The 18,352-nt window shown below is 54.3% G+C and overlaps 8 protein-coding genes across 8 annotated transcripts; 5 read left to right on the forward strand and 3 right to left on the reverse strand.

The window, feature by feature from the left end:
• Positions 1–624: 624 nt before the first annotated feature.
• ASPACDRAFT_115135 (uncharacterized protein) lies at positions 625–2,344 on the forward strand. The gene is made up of 4 exons (XM_020195876.1): positions 625–1,001; positions 1,073–1,445; positions 1,504–1,621; positions 1,674–2,344. Exons 1-4 carry the CDS (start codon positions 846–848, stop codon positions 2,092–2,094), a joined length of 1,068 nt encoding a protein of 355 aa, XP_020058685.1. The 5' UTR covers positions 625–845; the 3' UTR covers positions 2,095–2,344.
• Positions 2,345–5,045: 2,701 nt separating this feature from the next.
• On the forward strand, positions 5,046–6,717 carry ASPACDRAFT_41172 (putative MFS sugar transporter; the record flags this gene model as incomplete). The annotated part of the gene is made up of 3 exons (XM_020200899.1): positions 5,046–5,139; positions 5,206–6,476; positions 6,556–6,717. The coding sequence occupies 3 exons, from the start codon at positions 5,046–5,048 to the stop codon at positions 6,715–6,717; spliced, it is 1,527 nt and encodes a 508-aa protein (XP_020058686.1).
• A 353-nt stretch (positions 6,718–7,070) lies between these two features.
• ASPACDRAFT_1854328 (uncharacterized protein) lies at positions 7,071–7,644 on the reverse strand (the record flags this gene model as incomplete). The annotated part of the gene is made up of 3 exons (XM_020197385.1): positions 7,419–7,644; positions 7,265–7,360; positions 7,071–7,202 (listed from the first exon to the last, which is right to left on the reverse strand). The coding sequence occupies exons 1-3, from the start codon at positions 7,506–7,508 to the stop codon at positions 7,071–7,073; spliced, it is 318 nt and encodes a 105-aa protein (XP_020058687.1). The 5' UTR covers positions 7,509–7,644.
• A 714-nt stretch (positions 7,645–8,358) lies between these two features.
• ASPACDRAFT_41174 (uncharacterized protein) lies at positions 8,359–9,635 on the forward strand (the record flags this gene model as incomplete). The annotated part of the gene is made up of 2 exons (XM_020200900.1): positions 8,359–9,223; positions 9,307–9,635. 2 exons carry the CDS (start codon positions 8,359–8,361, stop codon positions 9,633–9,635), a joined length of 1,194 nt encoding a protein of 397 aa, XP_020058688.1.
• Positions 9,636–9,869: 234 nt separating this feature from the next.
• On the forward strand, positions 9,870–11,775 carry ASPACDRAFT_115140 (hydroxyacid-oxoacid transhydrogenase). Its single transcript, XM_020195877.1, has 3 exons — positions 9,870–10,532; positions 10,586–10,644; positions 10,689–11,775. Exons 1-3 carry the CDS (start codon positions 10,114–10,116, stop codon positions 11,693–11,695), a joined length of 1,485 nt encoding a protein of 494 aa, XP_020058689.1. The 5' UTR covers positions 9,870–10,113; the 3' UTR covers positions 11,696–11,775.
• ASPACDRAFT_115141 (uncharacterized protein) lies at positions 11,733–13,313 on the forward strand. Its single transcript, XM_020195878.1, has 2 exons — positions 11,733–12,762; positions 12,853–13,313. The coding sequence occupies exons 1-2, from the start codon at positions 11,867–11,869 to the stop codon at positions 13,145–13,147; spliced, it is 1,191 nt and encodes a 396-aa protein (XP_020058690.1). The 5' UTR covers positions 11,733–11,866; the 3' UTR covers positions 13,148–13,313.
• Positions 13,275–15,207, reverse strand: ASPACDRAFT_115144 (uncharacterized protein). The gene is made up of 2 exons (XM_020195879.1): positions 14,973–15,207; positions 13,275–14,840 (listed from the first exon to the last, which is right to left on the reverse strand). Exons 1-2 carry the CDS (start codon positions 14,992–14,994, stop codon positions 13,360–13,362), a joined length of 1,503 nt encoding a protein of 500 aa, XP_020058691.1. The 5' UTR covers positions 14,995–15,207; the 3' UTR covers positions 13,275–13,359.
• A 1,636-nt stretch (positions 15,208–16,843) lies between these two features.
• On the reverse strand, positions 16,844–18,192 carry ASPACDRAFT_76735 (uncharacterized protein). Its single transcript, XM_020204774.1, has 5 exons — positions 18,126–18,192; positions 17,933–18,001; positions 17,534–17,878; positions 17,305–17,464; positions 16,844–17,249 (listed from the first exon to the last, which is right to left on the reverse strand). Exons 2-5 carry the CDS (start codon positions 17,966–17,968, stop codon positions 16,960–16,962), a joined length of 831 nt encoding a protein of 276 aa, XP_020058692.1. The 5' UTR covers positions 17,969–18,001; positions 18,126–18,192; the 3' UTR covers positions 16,844–16,959.
• Between the last annotated feature and the right edge of the window lie 160 nt (positions 18,193–18,352).

Raw genomic sequence — 18,352 nt, forward strand, 5'->3', positions numbered from 1 at the left:
AAAGAAGTCACCGCGATGTGTCTACCTACCAGCTGCCGCATTCTCGACCTTGACCCACCACTGCTCTTTTCTCCTCCTCCCATCTCCCACACTTCCCCATGGACCCAGCATCCTGTTGAAGCCAACGCTTGGGGCAAGGGATCATCCAGACTGGAGGCAGACACTGCAGATCGAACACACCGACTAAAAGACTAAGATTTAACTTAGTTGTTAACGGCGCCCTAAAGATAGACTAGATTGGCGTCATTTGCGCATGGTTACTGGATTCAATGCCATGTGGTAGTGATGATCATTTCTGCAGGGGGAGGTTTAAGTTCTCATCTCCTCGTGGTGACTGTGTCCACAAGCGTGGCGCTAAACCAGAAGCTCAGAACCACTAGACTACTATCGAAGTGCCCGAACCTGACCTGCCCAGTGATCGGACCAAGCGGCCCATTAGGCAAGGGACCGCATTACCACTGGATTGCAGCTGCCATGCTGGAGTTACATTGGCTGTGTCGGAACTTGGAAAGGAACGGTTAGATTCAGAAATTGGAGAAGGAACGAAAATTTGGCTGGGTGCTCGCCAGTCCGCGCCACGGTTCTCTGGCAACGCCAGTCTTAAATTATCTTAACTACTGCCATGGCTGCCGATGGCTGCTGCCACTGCAGTGCTTCGTATTCTTACTGCTTGCTTGTCCTCGCCAAGTCACCGTCGACAGGGCCACAAAACCGTATTTCCCCTGGACCCGAAAGCTTATAAAACTGCAACCCCAAATTCGGCTTTTCGCAACCCTCGGGAGATATATCTACCTCGTACCTGGCACTGAAGCAATGAAGGTTGCCAGGATGTGCTCCTTGTCAAGATGAGTTCCGACAGTTCTTCGAATGCCGGCCCGGCCCTGTTGAGTGGTCTCTGGGCGGCCGTCGGCATCACCACATTCATCCTCGTTCTCCGCATCGCTGCTAAAATCAAAATTCGTCACTTCCACATTGACGATGTGCTGATGATTGCGGCTCTGGTAAGTGACTCACCTGCGGCCTTCTTTTTGCTATCAATTCACCTCTAATGTGATTTCTGTCTCCGTTTCAGATTCTAACCCTCTCTTCTATGGGGCTTTTAACCAATTCCGTCCGGCATGGCTTTGGCAAAGACCTTAGGAGTCTGGAACTGTCAGATACGGAAGCAGTGTTGAAAGACATTGCCATTCAGGTACCGCTCGTCACGTTCAGCACCGGATTTGCCCGTTCCTCGTTCGTTCTCTACTTGCTCGGAATCCTTGGCGGAAAGAAACCATACCAGATCGCGCTCTGGACAGCCATGATGCTGCAGCTAGTCTGCAACATTATCGCCGCGGTTTTACCACTTAGTATTTGCCGCAATGTCCGAGCGTTATGGATTCCCGGAACAGAGACTACCTGCGGTAACACGGTTGCGGTCATTCGCTTTGCCTACTTCCAGTCCTGTACGCATCTGATCCCCTACACATTTGGCCGAAACTCTGGACTGATTGTTTGAACCAGCCATCAATACCGCGACCGACTTGTTCCTGGCAGTTTTCCCTACTGTGATCTTCTGGAACCTGAATCTCAAACTTCGCATCAAGATTAGTTTGATCATCCTGCTGAGTTTGGGTATTGTGTAAGTGGATCATCCCTCGTTTGATCGGCTCGCGCTAAGACCGCACCACCAGCGCTATGATTGCGTCTATCATCAAAACCACCAAACTCGACCAAGTGCCTAGTGTGACCGATATTGGCGCGTCCGGAGGCGTGGAACTGATTCGCTGGGGTTACACTGAGAACGTGATCATCATCATGACCTCATCCATCCCTTGTATCCGACCACTTTTGATTTCCTCTGTGAGGAAGTTCTCCAGTAATGCCAAGTCACGCTCCTACGAGCTCACTGGACCCTTCAGCGGCAACAAAGGCAACACGAAAAATGGCACTGCGCCATCACAGAATCAGGAACGGAGGGATGATGACGCCGACAGCGTCGAACAGATCCTGCGTGAGGCCTACCAGCAGAACTCAGCGCTGGAGGCCGGCCGTGGTATCAAGAAACAAGTCGACATCTCGGTAGTGTCTGATGGGTCATCTTTTGGACGATGATCGAGCACTGAACAACCTACTTTGACGAGACCATTCGCTCTTTAGATCTCTATCTTTTCTTTCTCTTCCTTTTCGGTTCCTATTTTCCGATAATGTCTATCCTCTTCTTGGCATGTGCGATATCTAGAATACCATACTGATGACGACGGGCCCGACTGTCATAGTTGGCAGTCTACGACTATACTTAATGAGATTTGGTTTCACTTTTGGGAGAATTTATACACCTGAGGCATTAACATTGCCATTTTCCTGTTTCTGCTTGTCAGCCCTGGAGATTGAGATGGTGATGGCAGCGGGATTGGCTGAAAGCTACCCCACCTTGTCATTTCCCAAGAGCAAGTGACAGCCAGGCGGATGCCCTGAAAAGCAGGATGTCTCAGTCGTGAACCATGGAACAGTAGCGGTCTATTGGCATACGGAACCGTGGAGCGAGGGAGGAAGGGAGGGAGGGAGGGAGGTTCAAGGGAGAGCGTGCGGTGTCTCCACCCGCCCTGATTAAACTTTTTACGCAGTGGCCACTGCGCGCCAACATCCATGAATCCATCGATCGAACCCGGCTCTGCACCGGCCGGTGCTTGCCCGAACGGTATGTTGGCCCGTCTCTGCTGCGACAACTCGACAAGGACCTGAATTTGGGAATTGCGGAGGATGTCCCTATCTTATCTCCTCTGTCCTGCGATCTGCATGATCTGCTTTTTTGGTCGGTCTCGCCGGGGACGGAGTTCAGCGCTTTCAGTTCTCCGGTGACTGGGGATACAGAATGAACAGTGATCAGAGACTTTTTTTTTTCTTTTCTCGAGGGACCCAGTTTGCGCAAGGTGGCAAGGGAAAAGAGTTCCGCCAAATTGCCGATTAGAGTTTCCTTGGTCTTTCTGGCCGGTGAATCGAAGCGTCTCTGGGAACAATGCCTTCTGGAACGGACGGAAGCATCAAGCGTTGATGGAGGCAAACTCAACTGCAGAAGCACCTCAAGCTTAATCGACTGGATATGACGAGATAGACCCGCACCCATGTGGTGCAAGTGACGATCTTCGCGTGTGAAGCATACTCAAAACCACCGTCCATCCATAGCTTCTTCAATTTTTGGTTTTCGGAACATGACCTCAATCCGTCCAGATTCAAACCCATATTTGTGTTTGTGTTTTGGATCTGAGGTCATTCACCCATGTTATGCAGATCCGCGCCGGGATTTCCGATCATTTCGAACGAGTCATCATGACTCCGACCCTGAAGCATTGAACGGTTTGTTGGTGGCACTGTTTCCAATTTCTCTGTGTCACTCGATCGTATTGTTCCTGGAGTGTGGCCTCCATCCAGGGAGCTATTGAGTCAAGTGTCTTAGTGCTACAAAGCTCGGCATCCATCGTATTACCCGTACTGATGGCTTCAGCTTGTTGACTGTTCCGGTTTGGTCCACCCTTATCCTCGTAGACAAAGCTTTCTCTGCGCAGTCGGCTTTAGGCACTTGGGGGCTAGGCCCGACGATGGATGCTATTCTCAGAGGTGGAACCTGCAAGGATGCAGTAGTACAATCCTGGTGCGCTTCACGTTGGTGAGCTCGTGCAGGAAATAAATTAATAATAAGCTTGACTAGACTCAAGTTCTTCTCGGCGGCATCCGGACTAGTCTAGCCTTTCTTTGCCTGACGCCGACAGCCTCGGAGCAGAGAGTAGATGGGATCCGTGTTGTAGACTCCGCGGACGTTTGGTTTGCTTATCCTCCCCCCTGAGCCGAGGCATCCTTGCAGCCTGGCGATGTCATGCCTTAGGCATCAGAGCTTAAGAAGGAGACGAGCCCATCCCTTTTGGGAAGTGGGTGTGCAAATAGGCAGTCGGCTGTTCGCCCGGGCCTTTCTTGTTTAAACTTCATACCGTACTTATTCTAATCCACAATCAATCACCTTACCGGTCATCAAGTTTGCAGTACATTCCACCTTACTTTTACATCTGGAGAATGCTTCTGGCTCACTATGGTGATCTCGACAGCCAAACAGCCACAAACCTACATCATGACCTTTGCCTCGATTGGGTGGAAGAAGGCTTCTCCTGCCAGGCCATCATACTTCAGATGAATCAGGCCACCAGACACCCGTTTACTATGCCACACCTTCTTTGATTATGATTATCTTCATCATCCACTTCAGTGATCTTAGCTAAAGGATTGATTATCCTTATCCACCCCAGTTGATCCAGCCCCAATTTCAGCCCCGCCAATCATGTGCATCTCACATGTCGATCTTTTGATTGCGGGGTAGTCTATCGATCGTGATCTCTTTCGATGCCAGCAAGCAATCCTAGACCAAAGGTGGTCGCTGCTTCGATGGCTAAGATTTGGAAGCTCCGGCTTGGAAGACTTGTGTAATGACTTCCATCCAGGCGCGAAAAAGCCACAAACTCGTCGCAACCCTGTTGAACCACTGCCATCCTGGCCAAGGCTCTTCGGTGCAACCGTCACGATGGCTATCACGTCATCGACACCCAAATTGTGCCAATCCAGAGCCAACCACCAGCCCAGAGTCGAGCGCATCAAGACTCAAGCTCGAACTCTCGCTGACAGCTTTTTTACACTAGAGCTGCGTCTATGACTTGATAGCGGGGGACACGGCAGACAAGGCCTGGTCAGACAGGTCATACACCAGGGCCTTCCCGCACTGACACCGCGTGGTCTGTTATCTGATTGCACGACAGGCAAGAGATATTTGGGATGAAAGGACGGATCCTTAACCTAATATCATCGCCCAATCCAGCCCTGGCGCGAGGAACGCGCAAGCGACAATCACGGAATGACAGGGGTATAACTTGAGATTCCCATTATCTCCCGCCCCTCGGCCGGTTCTATATAACCGCCGCTCCTGCGCTGTCTGCTTCTCATATCTCTCGAAATTCTTCTGGCTCGAGCACGTTGATCTTGACCTGTACACGAACCAGCCGGCTAGCGATTTAGCCATCACGATGGGGCGAAAGCTTGGTCTCTTCCGGGCTATTTGCCTGGTGTCTGCTAGTTGCATGGGCTCTTTTGCCTTTGCCTTTGACACCGGTGTTATCAGTGGGTGATGCCATACTCAAGCTTACAAGTGTAATCCTTGGATACTCATATGATTCCCTACATCAGGCGGCGTCCTCACCCTATCATCATTTCAGAATGATTTCGGATATACTACAGCTCAGAAGACCTCGGTGAATTCCAATGCTGTTTCGATCCTTCAGGCAGGCGCTTTCTTCGGCTGCTTCTTCACGACTCCCATTGCGAAATATCTCGGTCGACGACTTGGGCTCATTGTTAGCTCCTTGGTCTTTACTGTTGGCACCATCCTGCAGGTCATCAACTCCCACACGCTGGGCACCTTCTATGCTGGTCGTGTTATCGCTGGACTCGGCATTGGAGCTGCTACTGTGTTGATTCCAGTGTACGCGGCCGAGATGTCGCCCAAAGAGTTCCGGGGTCGGCTCGGGGCATGCTTCCAGCTCTTCTTCACTCTGGGGGTCATGATCGCATACTGGGTCACATACGCTGTGGCCAAGGATCAGCCGTCCGCGACGAAACAATGGCAGATCGCTCTGGGCCTGCAACTGCTGCCTTCTTCCCTTCTTCTGTTCGGGATGCTGGCCGTCAAAGAGAGTGCCCGCTGGCTCGCATCCAAAGGCAGGATAGACCAGGCCCGCGAATCGCTCAAATGGGTCCGCGGCGGCGAGGAGACCGAAGAGCTCCAACAGGAGTTCGACGAGATCCTGGCCGGCATCGCGGAGGAAGCCCGCATCAAGGAGGGCTTTACTTTCCGCGAGCTGCTCCTCCCGGCCAACCGGTACCGCCTGTTCATCGCCTTCACCATCCAGCTCGCCGCTCAACTGACGGGGAACACGTCGTTGGCATACTACGCGACCCAGATCTTCTCGGCGGTCGGGGCCGGCAATTCCAGCAAGCTCGTGACGGGCTTCTTCGGGCTGGTCAAAGTGGTCGGCGTGTGCGTCTTCCAGCTCTTCGTCCTCGACCGCGTCGGCCGCCGCTGGCCGTTCATGGTCGGCGCCGCCGCCATGGGCTCCTTCATGCTGATCATCGCCTGCGTGCTCGCCACCCACCCGACCAACGCGTCAGCTACTCACGCCTCCCCGGCCGGCATCGCCATGATCCTCATGACCTACTGCGAAGCCTTCAGCTACAACATGTCCTGGGGTCCGCTCCCCTGGCTCTACGTCGGGGAGATCTTCAGCAGCCGCATGCGGGAGATCGGGGTCACGGTGGGGGCGGCGTCGCAGTGGTTGTTCAATTTCATGATGTCGCAGATCACGCCGCATGCGATCGATAACATCGGGTGGCGGATGTTCCTGATGTTTGCCATCTTCAATTACGCGGTGGTGGTCTACGCGTACGTGTTTCTGAAAGAGGTACGTTTTTATTTGTCTCGTGGCTTGCTGAATCGGCGTGTGAAAGTGAGTAAACTAATTGGGTGGTTTTGTGAAACAGACCTCGCAATACTCCCTAGAGGAGATGCAGCATGTCTTTGGTGGAGATAGGCCTCCTACGGATGAGAAAATAGTAGAGACTGGCGAGGCGGGTCGGACCTCTGGGGAAATCCCGGAGGAGACTGGTGGGCACACGCATGTCACGACGCCGAAGGTGGAATGAGGTCGGGGTCGGTGGTCATCTGTCCGGTTAGTTGATATCGGGCGAATTCAATCTGGAAATGCCGTCACGTACTGTGGCATATACAACCCTTACAGACGAGTTGACCATGGCAGTCAGTCATGCGCTCTATCCCCACACCGAAGTACGCTTGCCACTCGTCGAATTATCGGAGATCGGCTTCAGACAATTATTAGACTACGTAGTGTACTGTACTGTTCTCCGTGCTTTACATATAACCAACTACCTCCTACTGGGTACAGAACATAGATCGAAGGGTTGATTCCAGCATCACCACCCTGTAAGATGTCTCACCTCCCTCTGTGGTACTGTACAACCTTCAGTAAAGCGCTGCTTCAGCCAATGATGGAATCCACGCGTATTAACAATGCTGAGAGGAAAGCGGAAGAGCGGAAAGCGGGAGCGAAGCTCCCGCCCACCAGATCACTGAGAAGTTCGGAATCTCTTTTCCGGTTCACACCAAGAAGCTGTTACAAAAGTCAACATGTCTGTCTCTCGTCAACTTCAATTGTGACCCCCTTTAACTCACCGATCGCTTGCCGGTCTGTACCCTGGGTCCAGGGATGTTAGGCTCCTCGGTGCAGGGCGAGTCCATGGTCTCTAGCAAGTGACCGGAGTGAGGAACCTATGAAGAACACCGTCAGCTCCAGATCTCCTCATGGAGTCTTCCGTGGGAAGTTTACCAGCGAGTGGTCTGCTTGCTGGTCATGCGGGTCGGTTGAGCCGGCTGCTACCAGCGCACCAAGCATGACTACGAGATAGACGAGCTGCATCTTGTGTGTTGGCGGTGGGTAAAGGCACGAAAGCTGCAATGAAGAAAGAGAAATGAGGACGGGTGAACTGCGAAGGTGAAGCAGGAAGTTGCTAATTCCTAGAGTCTCAGTGTTTGATATATTATATACTAGGAACCGCAGTCACGTTTGATGAATCCTATCACGAGGAGATATGACAAGTCGATCATCAATAGTGCCGATGTGTCGCGCGGAAATTTATGCAGAGAATACTTGATCATTGACCTATCGATGCATAATATTGAATATGTATCTACTGTTACTGACTAGTAGGTACGTTATGCGCCCACCTGGCACTCGGCATGGAAGTAGGTCGAAGCACAGTACCGGTACTTGGTGCTCTCGAGTGATTGACTTCAATGATCTTCTTGTCGAGTCGTACGACTGCAGATGCTAGTTCAAAACGGGGTACGGAGTACGGAGACTCATGATTAGTTTCCTGATGATCAGCGGATGTGACTTCTCGTATCTGACACCTCGTAAGATCCTGCATGTTTTCAGACCGTCAGATCGTCAGAGAGACACGAGAGAGTTTGAAAAGGCAAGCAACCCTGTTCCGTAAGATCAAGATGCATCAGTAGCACAAACTCGACCTTTCCGGGAAAGAAAGAGCCCCATTCATCAATCATGTCCCTGCAAGAGTGATGAACTATGACAATATGAAATTATGGCTATAAGTTAAGGCCTGGTCTCTCAGGTTATTCCAGATCGATAATGGACTGACCTGTAGTCATATGAAGCCCGCCGTTGAGGACCGAAAAGGGGATTAGGCAAGCTCCCGTACTCACTTGCTGTTCTCTCTCTTGAAAAGGCAAGCTGCAGCTGTCTGGAGATGCTGAAGCGGTCTGTGTTCCTGCTGATAACCAGCATCGGTCTCTCCAAGCTGTCACTCAGTTGGCTCGGATCTGCATCGTCAACCTCACGTTCGGAGCCACATAGTAGTTCAAGCATCCCACCAGGGCCAAAAGTGCCCGAGTGCATCGAATCCTGGGAAACATACAAGAGCTATCGGCAGCGGCGCCAGACCTCTACCGGCCTGACAGCCCGAAAGGTCTTGGTCGCGGACCTCAAGTCTCGTGTTCCCTCATCCGAACTTGTGGAAGACGAGGATCCCTACCAAACGACGGTGTTCACTGGCGGATTCCGACTCGAGATAGACCAGCAGGATATCCTAGGGCACGGCGCCAGTGGATTGGTCTACGGTGGCACCTGGATACCGCTGAGTGACGCATCCGATCACCAGCTGGATCTCCTGGGTCAGCAGGACGTGGCAGTCAAGGTCTCGCACGACCCATGGCTGCTATGGGAGGCTCATATGATGAATCTGGTGCAGGGCGACCATATTATCAGGGCCACCGCTACCTTCACGATCCCCCAGCCCAACGACACTCAGGCGCATAATGGGGCCGTCTACGCGATGGTCATGCCGAGGGTACGCGGCAGTCTGCAACTGTGGGCAAACGAACTGCCGCCGACCAACCGGGCACAACAAACGCTGCCCGTCATGCTGCAGATGGTCGAAGCGCTGGTCCAGCTCCACCGACAGGGCTTTGCGCACCAGGACCTAAAGCTTGGAAACATGGTATATGATCGCACACCGACCGGAGAGATGGGCGTCCTGATCTCGGACCTGGATCGGATCACTCGTTCGCGGTACGTTCGCGGCAGCGCGGGGACGCTGGGGTATCTCTCACAGGGTAGGTGACAATCTTGCCTTCTTCTTCTTTCTCTCCTGGTATTATTGTACGTGATAACAGCTGAGACCGCTAACACGTAGCAGAAATCCTACTGAGAAAAACGTTTGATCCTATGAGCTCTGATGTCTTCGCGATGGGTATGGCTCTGCTTCAGTTGGCTTTCGATAGCATGTCCAGTCATGACTTTCATATGCTGGTGTGGAGGACTGTGGTCGACGCCGCCAAGCCATCCAAGGTCAAACCAGCTTTGGTAGACTTATTTGGTGGTGATTTGAAAGAGGGTCCGCTGAATCTGTTCACAAGATCTTTATGCGAGCAAGAGGGCCATGATGATGGAGAGTGGAAGCGTCGTATAACGGCAGAGGAGCTTTTGACAGAGCTAAGAACGATAGTAGATAGTGGACTGTGGTAATTCAATATGAGTTAGTTCATTAGATTATAGTAGAATTGAGAGGGAAAGGCTCGACCTCGGCATTTCCCAATCGGGCGACTAGCCAAATTGCGCACTGTACTCCGTACCTTAGTATAGGTCGTCAAGATGTAGACCCAAAGTCTGTACCTCTGTACCTTGGAAGGAAAGAGAGACGTAGTTACTTTCGATGGCATCAGTCAGATTGAGTTAATCACCGAGCAATGATATACTCACCAAGGCCAAAGGTCACAAATTTGGGGAGTTGAGAATTACCCCGACCTCGGCATTCGCGCCGACCGCATTCCCCGCATTTCCGCCTCCACACCGTCCGTTCCTCCTGCTTCTCTGCTGCTTCAACTTCCTCGCTCTTTCTTCCTCGCTCTCCTTTTGTCTTGTAGGACAGCCTCGCGTTACCTTCATGCTTGCTTAACCATCACTCGAACCCACTGAAACTCACTCGACATAATCATCCTCCAAGATGGTCGCTGCCGTCCGCATCGCCCCGTCGGCCTCCACACGCGCCCTCAACCTCCTGCGCACAGTCCAGTACACGCATCCGCCCTCGTGTCCTTGCCATTCCAATCCCAACCACCATCATCACCATCGCACACCCACTCTCAGCGAACATGTCCGTCGTCACATGGCCACCCCGACAGACCCTTCGCGCCAGAAAGAATATGCCTTCGAGATGGCCGCCTCGAGCATCCGCTTCGGGCCGGGGGCCACCAAAGAGGTCGGCATGGACTTTGCCAACATGAAGGCCAAGCGGGTGTGCATTGTGACAGATGGGAATGTCGCCAAGTTGGATGCTATGAAACAAGCTGTCGAGGGGTTGTCGCGGGAGGGCATTGAGTTCACTGTCTTTGACAAAGTGCGCGTGGAGCCCAAGGACAGCTCGTGAGCCCCCACCTTTGTTTCCGTCCGTTCGTGCACGTCTAACAGCAATGCAGGGTCAAAGAAGCGATCGCATTCGCCAAGCCTTATAGTCCAGATGCCTTTCTTGCCGTTGGTAAGTATTTTACCTGCTTGTCTATCCCTCGCTAACCCGCGCAGGCGGCGGTTCTGTCATCGACACCGCCAAGCTGATGAATCTGTACACCGTCTACCCCGAAGCCGACTTTCTCGACTTCGTCAATGCCCCACTGGGCAAAGGCCTGCCTGTCACCAAGGCCCTCCGCCCATTGATCGCCGTCCCGACGACCGCGGGTACGGGGTCTGAAACCACGGGCACCGCCATCTTCGATCTGGTCTCGAAGAAAGCCAAGACGGGGATTGCGCACCGCAACCTCAAGCCCACTCTGGGGATTTGCGACCCGCTCAACACACGAACCATGCCCTCGGCTGTTCATGCCTCTTCCGGACTGGATGTGCTGTGCCACTCGCTCGAGTCCTGGACGGCCATCCCGTACAACGAGCGCACCCCTCGTCCCACCAACCCGATCAATCGCCCGGCCTACCAGGGCGCCAACCCAATTTCCGACATCTTCTCGCTGCAGGCTCTCCGCAGCACGGTCAAGTACCTGCCCCGGGCTGTGAAAGACCCGGAGGACTTCGAGGCGCAGTCCCAGATGCTGTTGGCGGCCACGCTGGCGGGCGTGGGGTTCGGCAACGCGGGCGTGCATCTGTGCCACGGGATGAGCTATCCGATCTCGAGCCAGAACCCGGGCTACAAGCACGCGGGCTACGATGTCGACCACCCGATCATCCCGCACGGGGTGTCGGTGGCGGTGACGGCGCCGGCGGTGTTCCGATTCACGGCGGCGTCGAACCCAGACCGACACCTGGCGGCGGCGGAGGCGTTCGGCGTGGACATCTCGAACGTGAAACGGGAGAGCGCGGGCGAGGTGCTGGGAGAAGCGCTGGCGGACTTCTTGGTGAAGCTGGGCGACCAGCCGCGGGGGTTGAAGGATCTGGGGTTCCAGCGGGGGGATATCGAGTCGTTGGTGGAGGGGACCCTGCCGCAGAAGCGCGTGTTGGATCTGGCGCCGAACTTGAATAGTGAGTTGGAGGGGGAAAAGGCTGAATTGCGGGCCTTGTTGGAGGAGTCGATGGAGTATTAGCTGCATAGATCAGTTAAATCAATGACTAGTTGCATACCCCGGTCATCCCCGCATTCCATCACGCCTGCAGATCATCCGACCGATTCTGAATCCTCTGATTTAAATCTGCCTGTCCCTCTGTCGTTCCCTTCTTAATTTCTTCATCCCTCCTCAATTCCACCAATCCCCAAAATGCACCCTCCCCTCCCCGTCCCCTTCATCTCCCTCTCCCTCTCCCTGCTCCCCTTCCTCCTCACCCCCCTCCCAACCCAAGCAACCACCCCCCAAACCCTCCTCGAACAACCACAAGTACTAAAAACAGGCAACCCGCTCCCCCTCCCCGGCCCCTGGCCCTGGTACGCCGACCCAGAAGCCCACCTCTTCCGCCACACGGGCCCAGCAACCCAACCCCAGACCCAGAACTACTGGATCTACCCAACCTACAGCGCCGCCTACGAGGAACAAACCTTCTTCGACGCCTTCAGCTCGCCCGACCTAATCACCTGGACCAAACACCCCACCATCCTCAACATCACGCAGGTCCCCTGGTCCACGAACCGCGCGGCGTGGGCGCCGTCCGTGACTCGACGGCCTATCACAAAGGACAAGGGTGCTGCGCAACGTGGAAACAACTCCAGCGCAAACAACCCCCTTCCAGCAGAACCAACCCCGGAGGATGAATACGAGTACTACATGTACTTCTCCACCGGCGACGGCACGGGCATCGGGGTCGCCAGATCGACCACCAACTCGCCGGCGGGGCCGTTCGCGGACGTCCTCGGAGAGCCCCTGGTGAATGGCACGGTGATGGGGGCGGAGGCGATCGATGCGCAGGTTTTTGTGGATTATCCTTCCAGTACATCTTCAAGACAGGATTCCGGAGGGGGCGACGGGGACAATGACAGAGATACGCCCCGCGTCTGGCTGTATTTCGGGGGCTGGGGCCACGCGGTGGTGGTGGAGGTGGATGCGGAGAGTATGACCACCCTGAAGGGGGAGTTTGTGGAGATCACCCCACCCGATTATGTGGAGGGGCCGTGGGTGTTGAAGCGCGGCGGGGTTTATTATTTTATGTATTCGGTGGGGGGGTGAGTTTTCCCTTTTCTTTGTTGTGTGTTTGAATCTGGGGGAGTGGGCAGGCTGGGCAGCTGGGCTAACTGATTTGACATAACGTACAGCTGGGGTGACAACTCCTACGGCGTCAGCTACGTGACGGGTCCCTCGCCGACGGGGCCGTTTACCTCCACCCCAACCAAAATCCTGCAGGGCAACGACAAGATCGGGACGAGTACGGGCCATCACAGTGTGTTGACGATCGGTGAGGAGTACTACATCGTCTATCACCGACGGTATCCCAACGATACGGCGCGGGATCATCGCGTCGTGTGTATCGATCGCATGGAGTTCGATGCGCGGGGGAATATTCTGCCCGTGAATATCACGCTGGAGGGGGTGGATGCTAGGCCTTTGTGATTGCTTTTATATCAGATAGATGTCCTAGCGGGTAGGGTGTTGAGGCCGAGGCTACGCTGTGTATACTTCTTCTCTGTTTGTGAGCGCAACGGTGGACTCACAGCAGGACAGAAGCGTCCTGGTTATAAAATATATATGTTTACGGGGGACGCCTAAAACAATGACTCCATTCGTATCTCTTATGCAGGTACAGTATATGCAAGGGTATCATTTCAAAACATCGAACTCCGCTTCTTACTCAACTTCGCCTCATCCGCCGACGACCGTCGTAATCGAAAGAAACTGCTCTTCTTCGGCTGCAACGCCGGTTTCGCTTGTTCCTGTTGCTGCTGCTGCTGCTCCGGCGACAACGAAAAGCGCACCACCGACTGGTGCCGCGGATCCACCCGCCCTGCACCATGAATCCGGGGCCGTCCATCCTGGTACGGATAACTGTGTGGCTGTGGCGGGTTCGCCGGCCTCAGGGGGAGACTCGGTGCAGGAGCAGCAGCAGCAGCAGCACTCATCCGCGGGGGCAGGGGCCCCGGCACCCCGGACGCCTGCATGCGCACGCGCTCCTCCTCCTGCCCATAGATCCTCTGCAGACGAAGCGTCTCGCGATCAATCTCCGCCTGGCGCTCCGCCTCACGTTGTCGTCGCGTCCGCTCCTCTTCCTCCAGTAGCAGCCGCGTTCGGCGCTCCTCCTCTTTGCGCCAATTCTCCGCCGGTGACACCGCAGGTTGCGGCAGGGGTTTCGACAGCTGCTGCGATGGCTGTCGCGACGTCGGTGACGATGACGGCGCTAGAGGCGACGCGGGCGAAGCATTCAAAGCCCCCGATGCCATAGCCACCGAGGACCCCATCGTCGTACCCAATACAGGTCTCTGCTGCTTGACTGGGCCCCCCTCCTTCCCTCCACCCCCAGTCCCCGAAACTGCTACCGGTGCCCCGGACTTCCCCACACGGAACGCCTCCCGCAACCCCTGCGGCGCAAACCAGACATCCCTGATCGTCACGGCGGCCAACAACAAGACGACCTCCAGCCCCTTGAAATCCTCCATCTCCACGCGGTAAAGGTTCGGCTCATAGAGGGTCAGCTCCTTCAGCGACTGGAACATGGCCACGGTGATATCCGGCTCCTTCGCCTTGGTCTTGGACTCCGGGAGCGTCGTCGTCTTGCCCGACAGCACGCAGGTCAAATCCTTGCTCAGCTTGCTGTCCTTCCGCCACGCGAACCGCAGCTTCGGGGTGATGTCGGCGGAGGCCGGGTCGGCCTGGGTGCGATCGAGCCGCGACGACGACGGCTGCCGGAAGCTGTGCTGCGGCATCTCGAACCACCAGGTCGCTGGGCTGTTCCAGGACTTGGGCTTGAAGTGCATGGTGACGGTTTGGTCCGGGTTGTACAGGTTGATGGTGAAGGTGGTGGGGAGGAGGGGTTCGGGCGCCGGGGTGGTGCCGTTGTTGGCGCGAATGGCGTCGGCGGAGAGGGTCGGGGTGGTCCATTGCGGGCGAATCAGGACCTCCCCGTACAGGATGGAGGGGACGTGGGCGTCGTAGAGGGCGGCCGCGTAGCGGTTGTGGGCGTCCGCCGGGGTCGCGATCGTGGTCGGGTCCGGGTGTCGCAGGGTGTAGGTCGGTTGCGGGTCGTTGCCGTGTTGGTAGAGGTGGATGGTGGTTTGGTGGGGGGTTTGGCGGGAGGGTTTGAGGTAGAATGCTATTTTAGAGGGTTGGTCAGTCAGTCAGTCGCGATGTGGTTGTTGGGTTCATGGTGAAGGCCGTGAGGGTCGTGAGCGGGTGGGTATACAAGGGAAGAAGAGCATAAGAGGGCAGAAGGCAGAAGACGTACTAGGGAGGTTCTCGTCGAGCATGGTGCTGATTGCTTCATTCACCGATCATGAAAAGATTCCAAAGGTAGGCACCAACAGACTGGATGCCATTGGAGAAGTTATATACTCGACAAAAGAGTGAACGAGTTCCGGAGTGTCGGTCTGGATCTTATTGTCTGGGGATTGTTGGATGATTGATGAAAGATGAAACACAATCGCGGGAAGGTATGGAAATTGGCTGCCTCAGGCCATCTGGGGCACTGCTTTGCCCCACCCGCTATAAATAGCTTTCTCTACTACTGTGTACATACCGACTCACCAACAGGTCAAATATCCTCAGTATAACTGGCATTCATTTCTGACTTCTACATAGGCAACAGGAATCCTGCCGGCAGGATCATCTTGTGTTTTTCTTTTTCCCCAAGCAAAAAAGCAGGATCCGACAAAATAGGCACCATGGTTTCAAGTCGCATTGTCGAATAGAACCGACTCTTTCTGCGTGCCGACATGCCGATGATTACTGTCTACGGCTACGGCCCGGGGGAGGCTTCCTGTCGACAGCCTAGAGCGGAGTTCTCAGTACAAGCCTTCTTCTCCCAGGCAGACGCATATTTACTGGGTACCTGTATAAACACTTTGCGAAAGATATTGATCAACAAGCGGTGGAGTGTGGCTTAGTGGTTATTTGACCGTGTAGATCACTATGCATTCTGCCAACATTCCCTCGGAGGATATTCTGTAAAGCACAGACTATAGGCGACGTGACATGCATCGAGGAGCACAAAGTTCATACAACGACTGCTTAGCATTCACAAAAGAAGCAAATATCACCTTGTACTCAGACTCCTCTTTATTGAGATAGACACAGGATCGCGCGCATACTACCTAATGATCGTCAGATATGTCAAGGATCGCACAGATCCTAGTAACTAGTATCAATCACCAGCTGCATCAAGCCACGCACACAAGCTAAAACTCTACTCATGCATGTCACGGCCCCTGCTCAAGGCAGACAGACATTCTAAAGACCCGTCTTAGCTTCGCCTCGTGGAGAGGCTACTAGACCCCAGCACCGCGGTGAGGTGCGAGCCTGTTCGCTGGGGACCTGTTGTGTTAGCTGGACTTAGGAGTGGTGGAGCTTACCTTGTGGTCAGGTTGTCGAAACCGAGGGAAGGATCGGAGGGGTGAGAACGGAGGGAGGAGGACGTTCGGAGGATGCTGGATACCCGGGCGAGGTTATAGTGGAGTATGGTCTCGACACCGAGTATCCTGCAGTGGCGTGAAAGGACGGAGGGAGGGAGAACAGAGGAGGGGGGCGGAGGAGGAGGACGAAAGGAGGGAGAAAGGACGAGGCATGAGAGTCATGAAGGCGAAAGTGTAGTATAGTATAGTATGGTCAGGGTGGTCTCCACACTTCATCCTCTCATGCCTCGAGGCGATAAACAGACGCGTATCTGCGGTCTCTCGTAAGATTAGAAAGGTCAACTCTTCCAACGGGTCTACAGGAACCTGGATGTATCAAGGAAGCAGAGATGATGTCTCGATCTGATTGGGTCAGTCCTCGAGGTGACATCTCCCAGGATATGCGAATATAAAAGTCAAGGCCAAGGGAGGGGGAATGAGAAGAGGGCAAAGGTGAGGGGAGAAACATGGGGATGTTGGGGGGTAAACAAAACCAGTCATATGGGATTTTGAGATTCACGCAGCGTGGGGAATCGTGTGTTATGTCAACAGTGAGTTAGGGTCAGGGTTACTGGGCTGATTGGACTTTTATGAACAACCTCACTGACAAAGGCTTCCACTGCGCAGTTGCTGTCTTTGTCCCTGATGGTTCTTGGAAGGGACAATGCTATTGTTCGATCGTTATCAGCGAGCCGGTGCACGTATACCAGTAAACAAGGGATGATTCTTTGATACTATCTAGTCTTTCATGCATTATCTACTACGAGTATATCAACGATCTTTCAAGAAAACCTATCTTTAAGTGTAAAGCCAGGCAATCTCCATCTAAGCCCGAACCCCATCTATTTCCTTGCCCTCCGGCACTTTGGCACCCTCACGCTCCGCCGTACTCAGCTGCAACCCCTGGTCATCCCAGCCCTGCGTACCGATCTTATACAGCTTCTTCTGCTGCTCTCGGTTTGGCATCGGACCCGACTTCCCACGGCGCTGCCGCGACTCCAGGGTCTCTACCAAGGTGGCATTGTCCCCGCCCAGCGGATATCCCTCGAGATCATCCCTGTCCTCCTCCTCCGAGAACACGTACGTGCGGTACTCCGTATTCGACCAGCCAGTTCCTATCCCGAGTTAGCTTTCGTCCAGATCTCCAACAAATGCACCATGACCACCTACCCTGGAACTGACTGCTATCCTCCCAGTCCTCCGTGAAGTAGTGCAAGAACCCGCCATGCGTGACCAGAACAATCTCCTTCTCCGGTCTCCCCTTCAACCACCGTCTCGCCGCGCGGGCCCTGTCCTTGATCGCCTTGTTGGTGGGGGCAAATCGGCCGGACTGTACATTCTCCCCTCTCCATTAGCACATCCGGCCATCTTAGGCAAAGACTGAACAGGAATAGAATACCTTCACGTTCCAACCTTCATAGACCAAGCTCAAGTCGACAGGGAGTTTCTTCTCCTCCATCTCCTTGCGCAGCACATCTGGGTCACTGCCCGTGTCGCATGCCACATCGCTGGTCTCCTGGGCATCCGGGAGAGCAATCACTTCGAGACTGGGGCGGGCCTTGAAGACGGGCTCGAAGCTCTGGAGTGCGGTGTAGAGGGTGCGGCGGAGGGGAGAGGCGGTCACCAGGTCAATGTGTTCGTGGCGGGGGAAGGTATCGCGGAGGGTGCTGCATTGTTCGTTGCCCAGGTCGGTGAGGAGGGGATCGTGGATGACGTGGTTGGCAGTGCAAAGGTTATGCACACCCTAGGGCAGTAGGCGTTAATCATAGGCAAGTCTCGATGCGAATAGACTACTTACCTGGGCATGGCGAACGCAGTGAACGATTGGGGGCATGGTCGGTCTAGTAATTGTAGGTTTAGTTGGGGTCTGAAGTGGAAGGGTCAAGGTCAGCATAGAGTCAGAGCAACGTGGGGTAGCGGGGCTGATAGTGAAATTTGGATAAGGAGGGGAAACGCCACAATCTGACGCTGTAAATGGGGTATATACTCACTTCTAATATATATGTAGATATAAGAGATATGTTCCAATAGTCTAGCAGAAGACAGAACAGGGAAATGATTATTCGCAACGAGGGGCAAAAATCAGATTGAGGAGGAAGAGAATGAGAAGTTCAAGAGACAAGAGAGGAGAGGAAAGATGGATGAATCTATGCCGAGAAAAGAGCCCGAAAGAGCGGGTACGGTACAAGTGGCGGGCCAGGGGAGGCGGCGAATCACT

This window comes from Aspergillus aculeatus (assembly GCF_001890905.1).
Source record: "Aspergillus aculeatus ATCC 16872 unplaced genomic scaffold ASPACscaffold_4, whole genome shotgun sequence".
In the NCBI taxonomy this organism is placed as follows: Eukaryota; Fungi; Ascomycota; class Eurotiomycetes; order Eurotiales; family Aspergillaceae; genus Aspergillus; species Aspergillus aculeatus.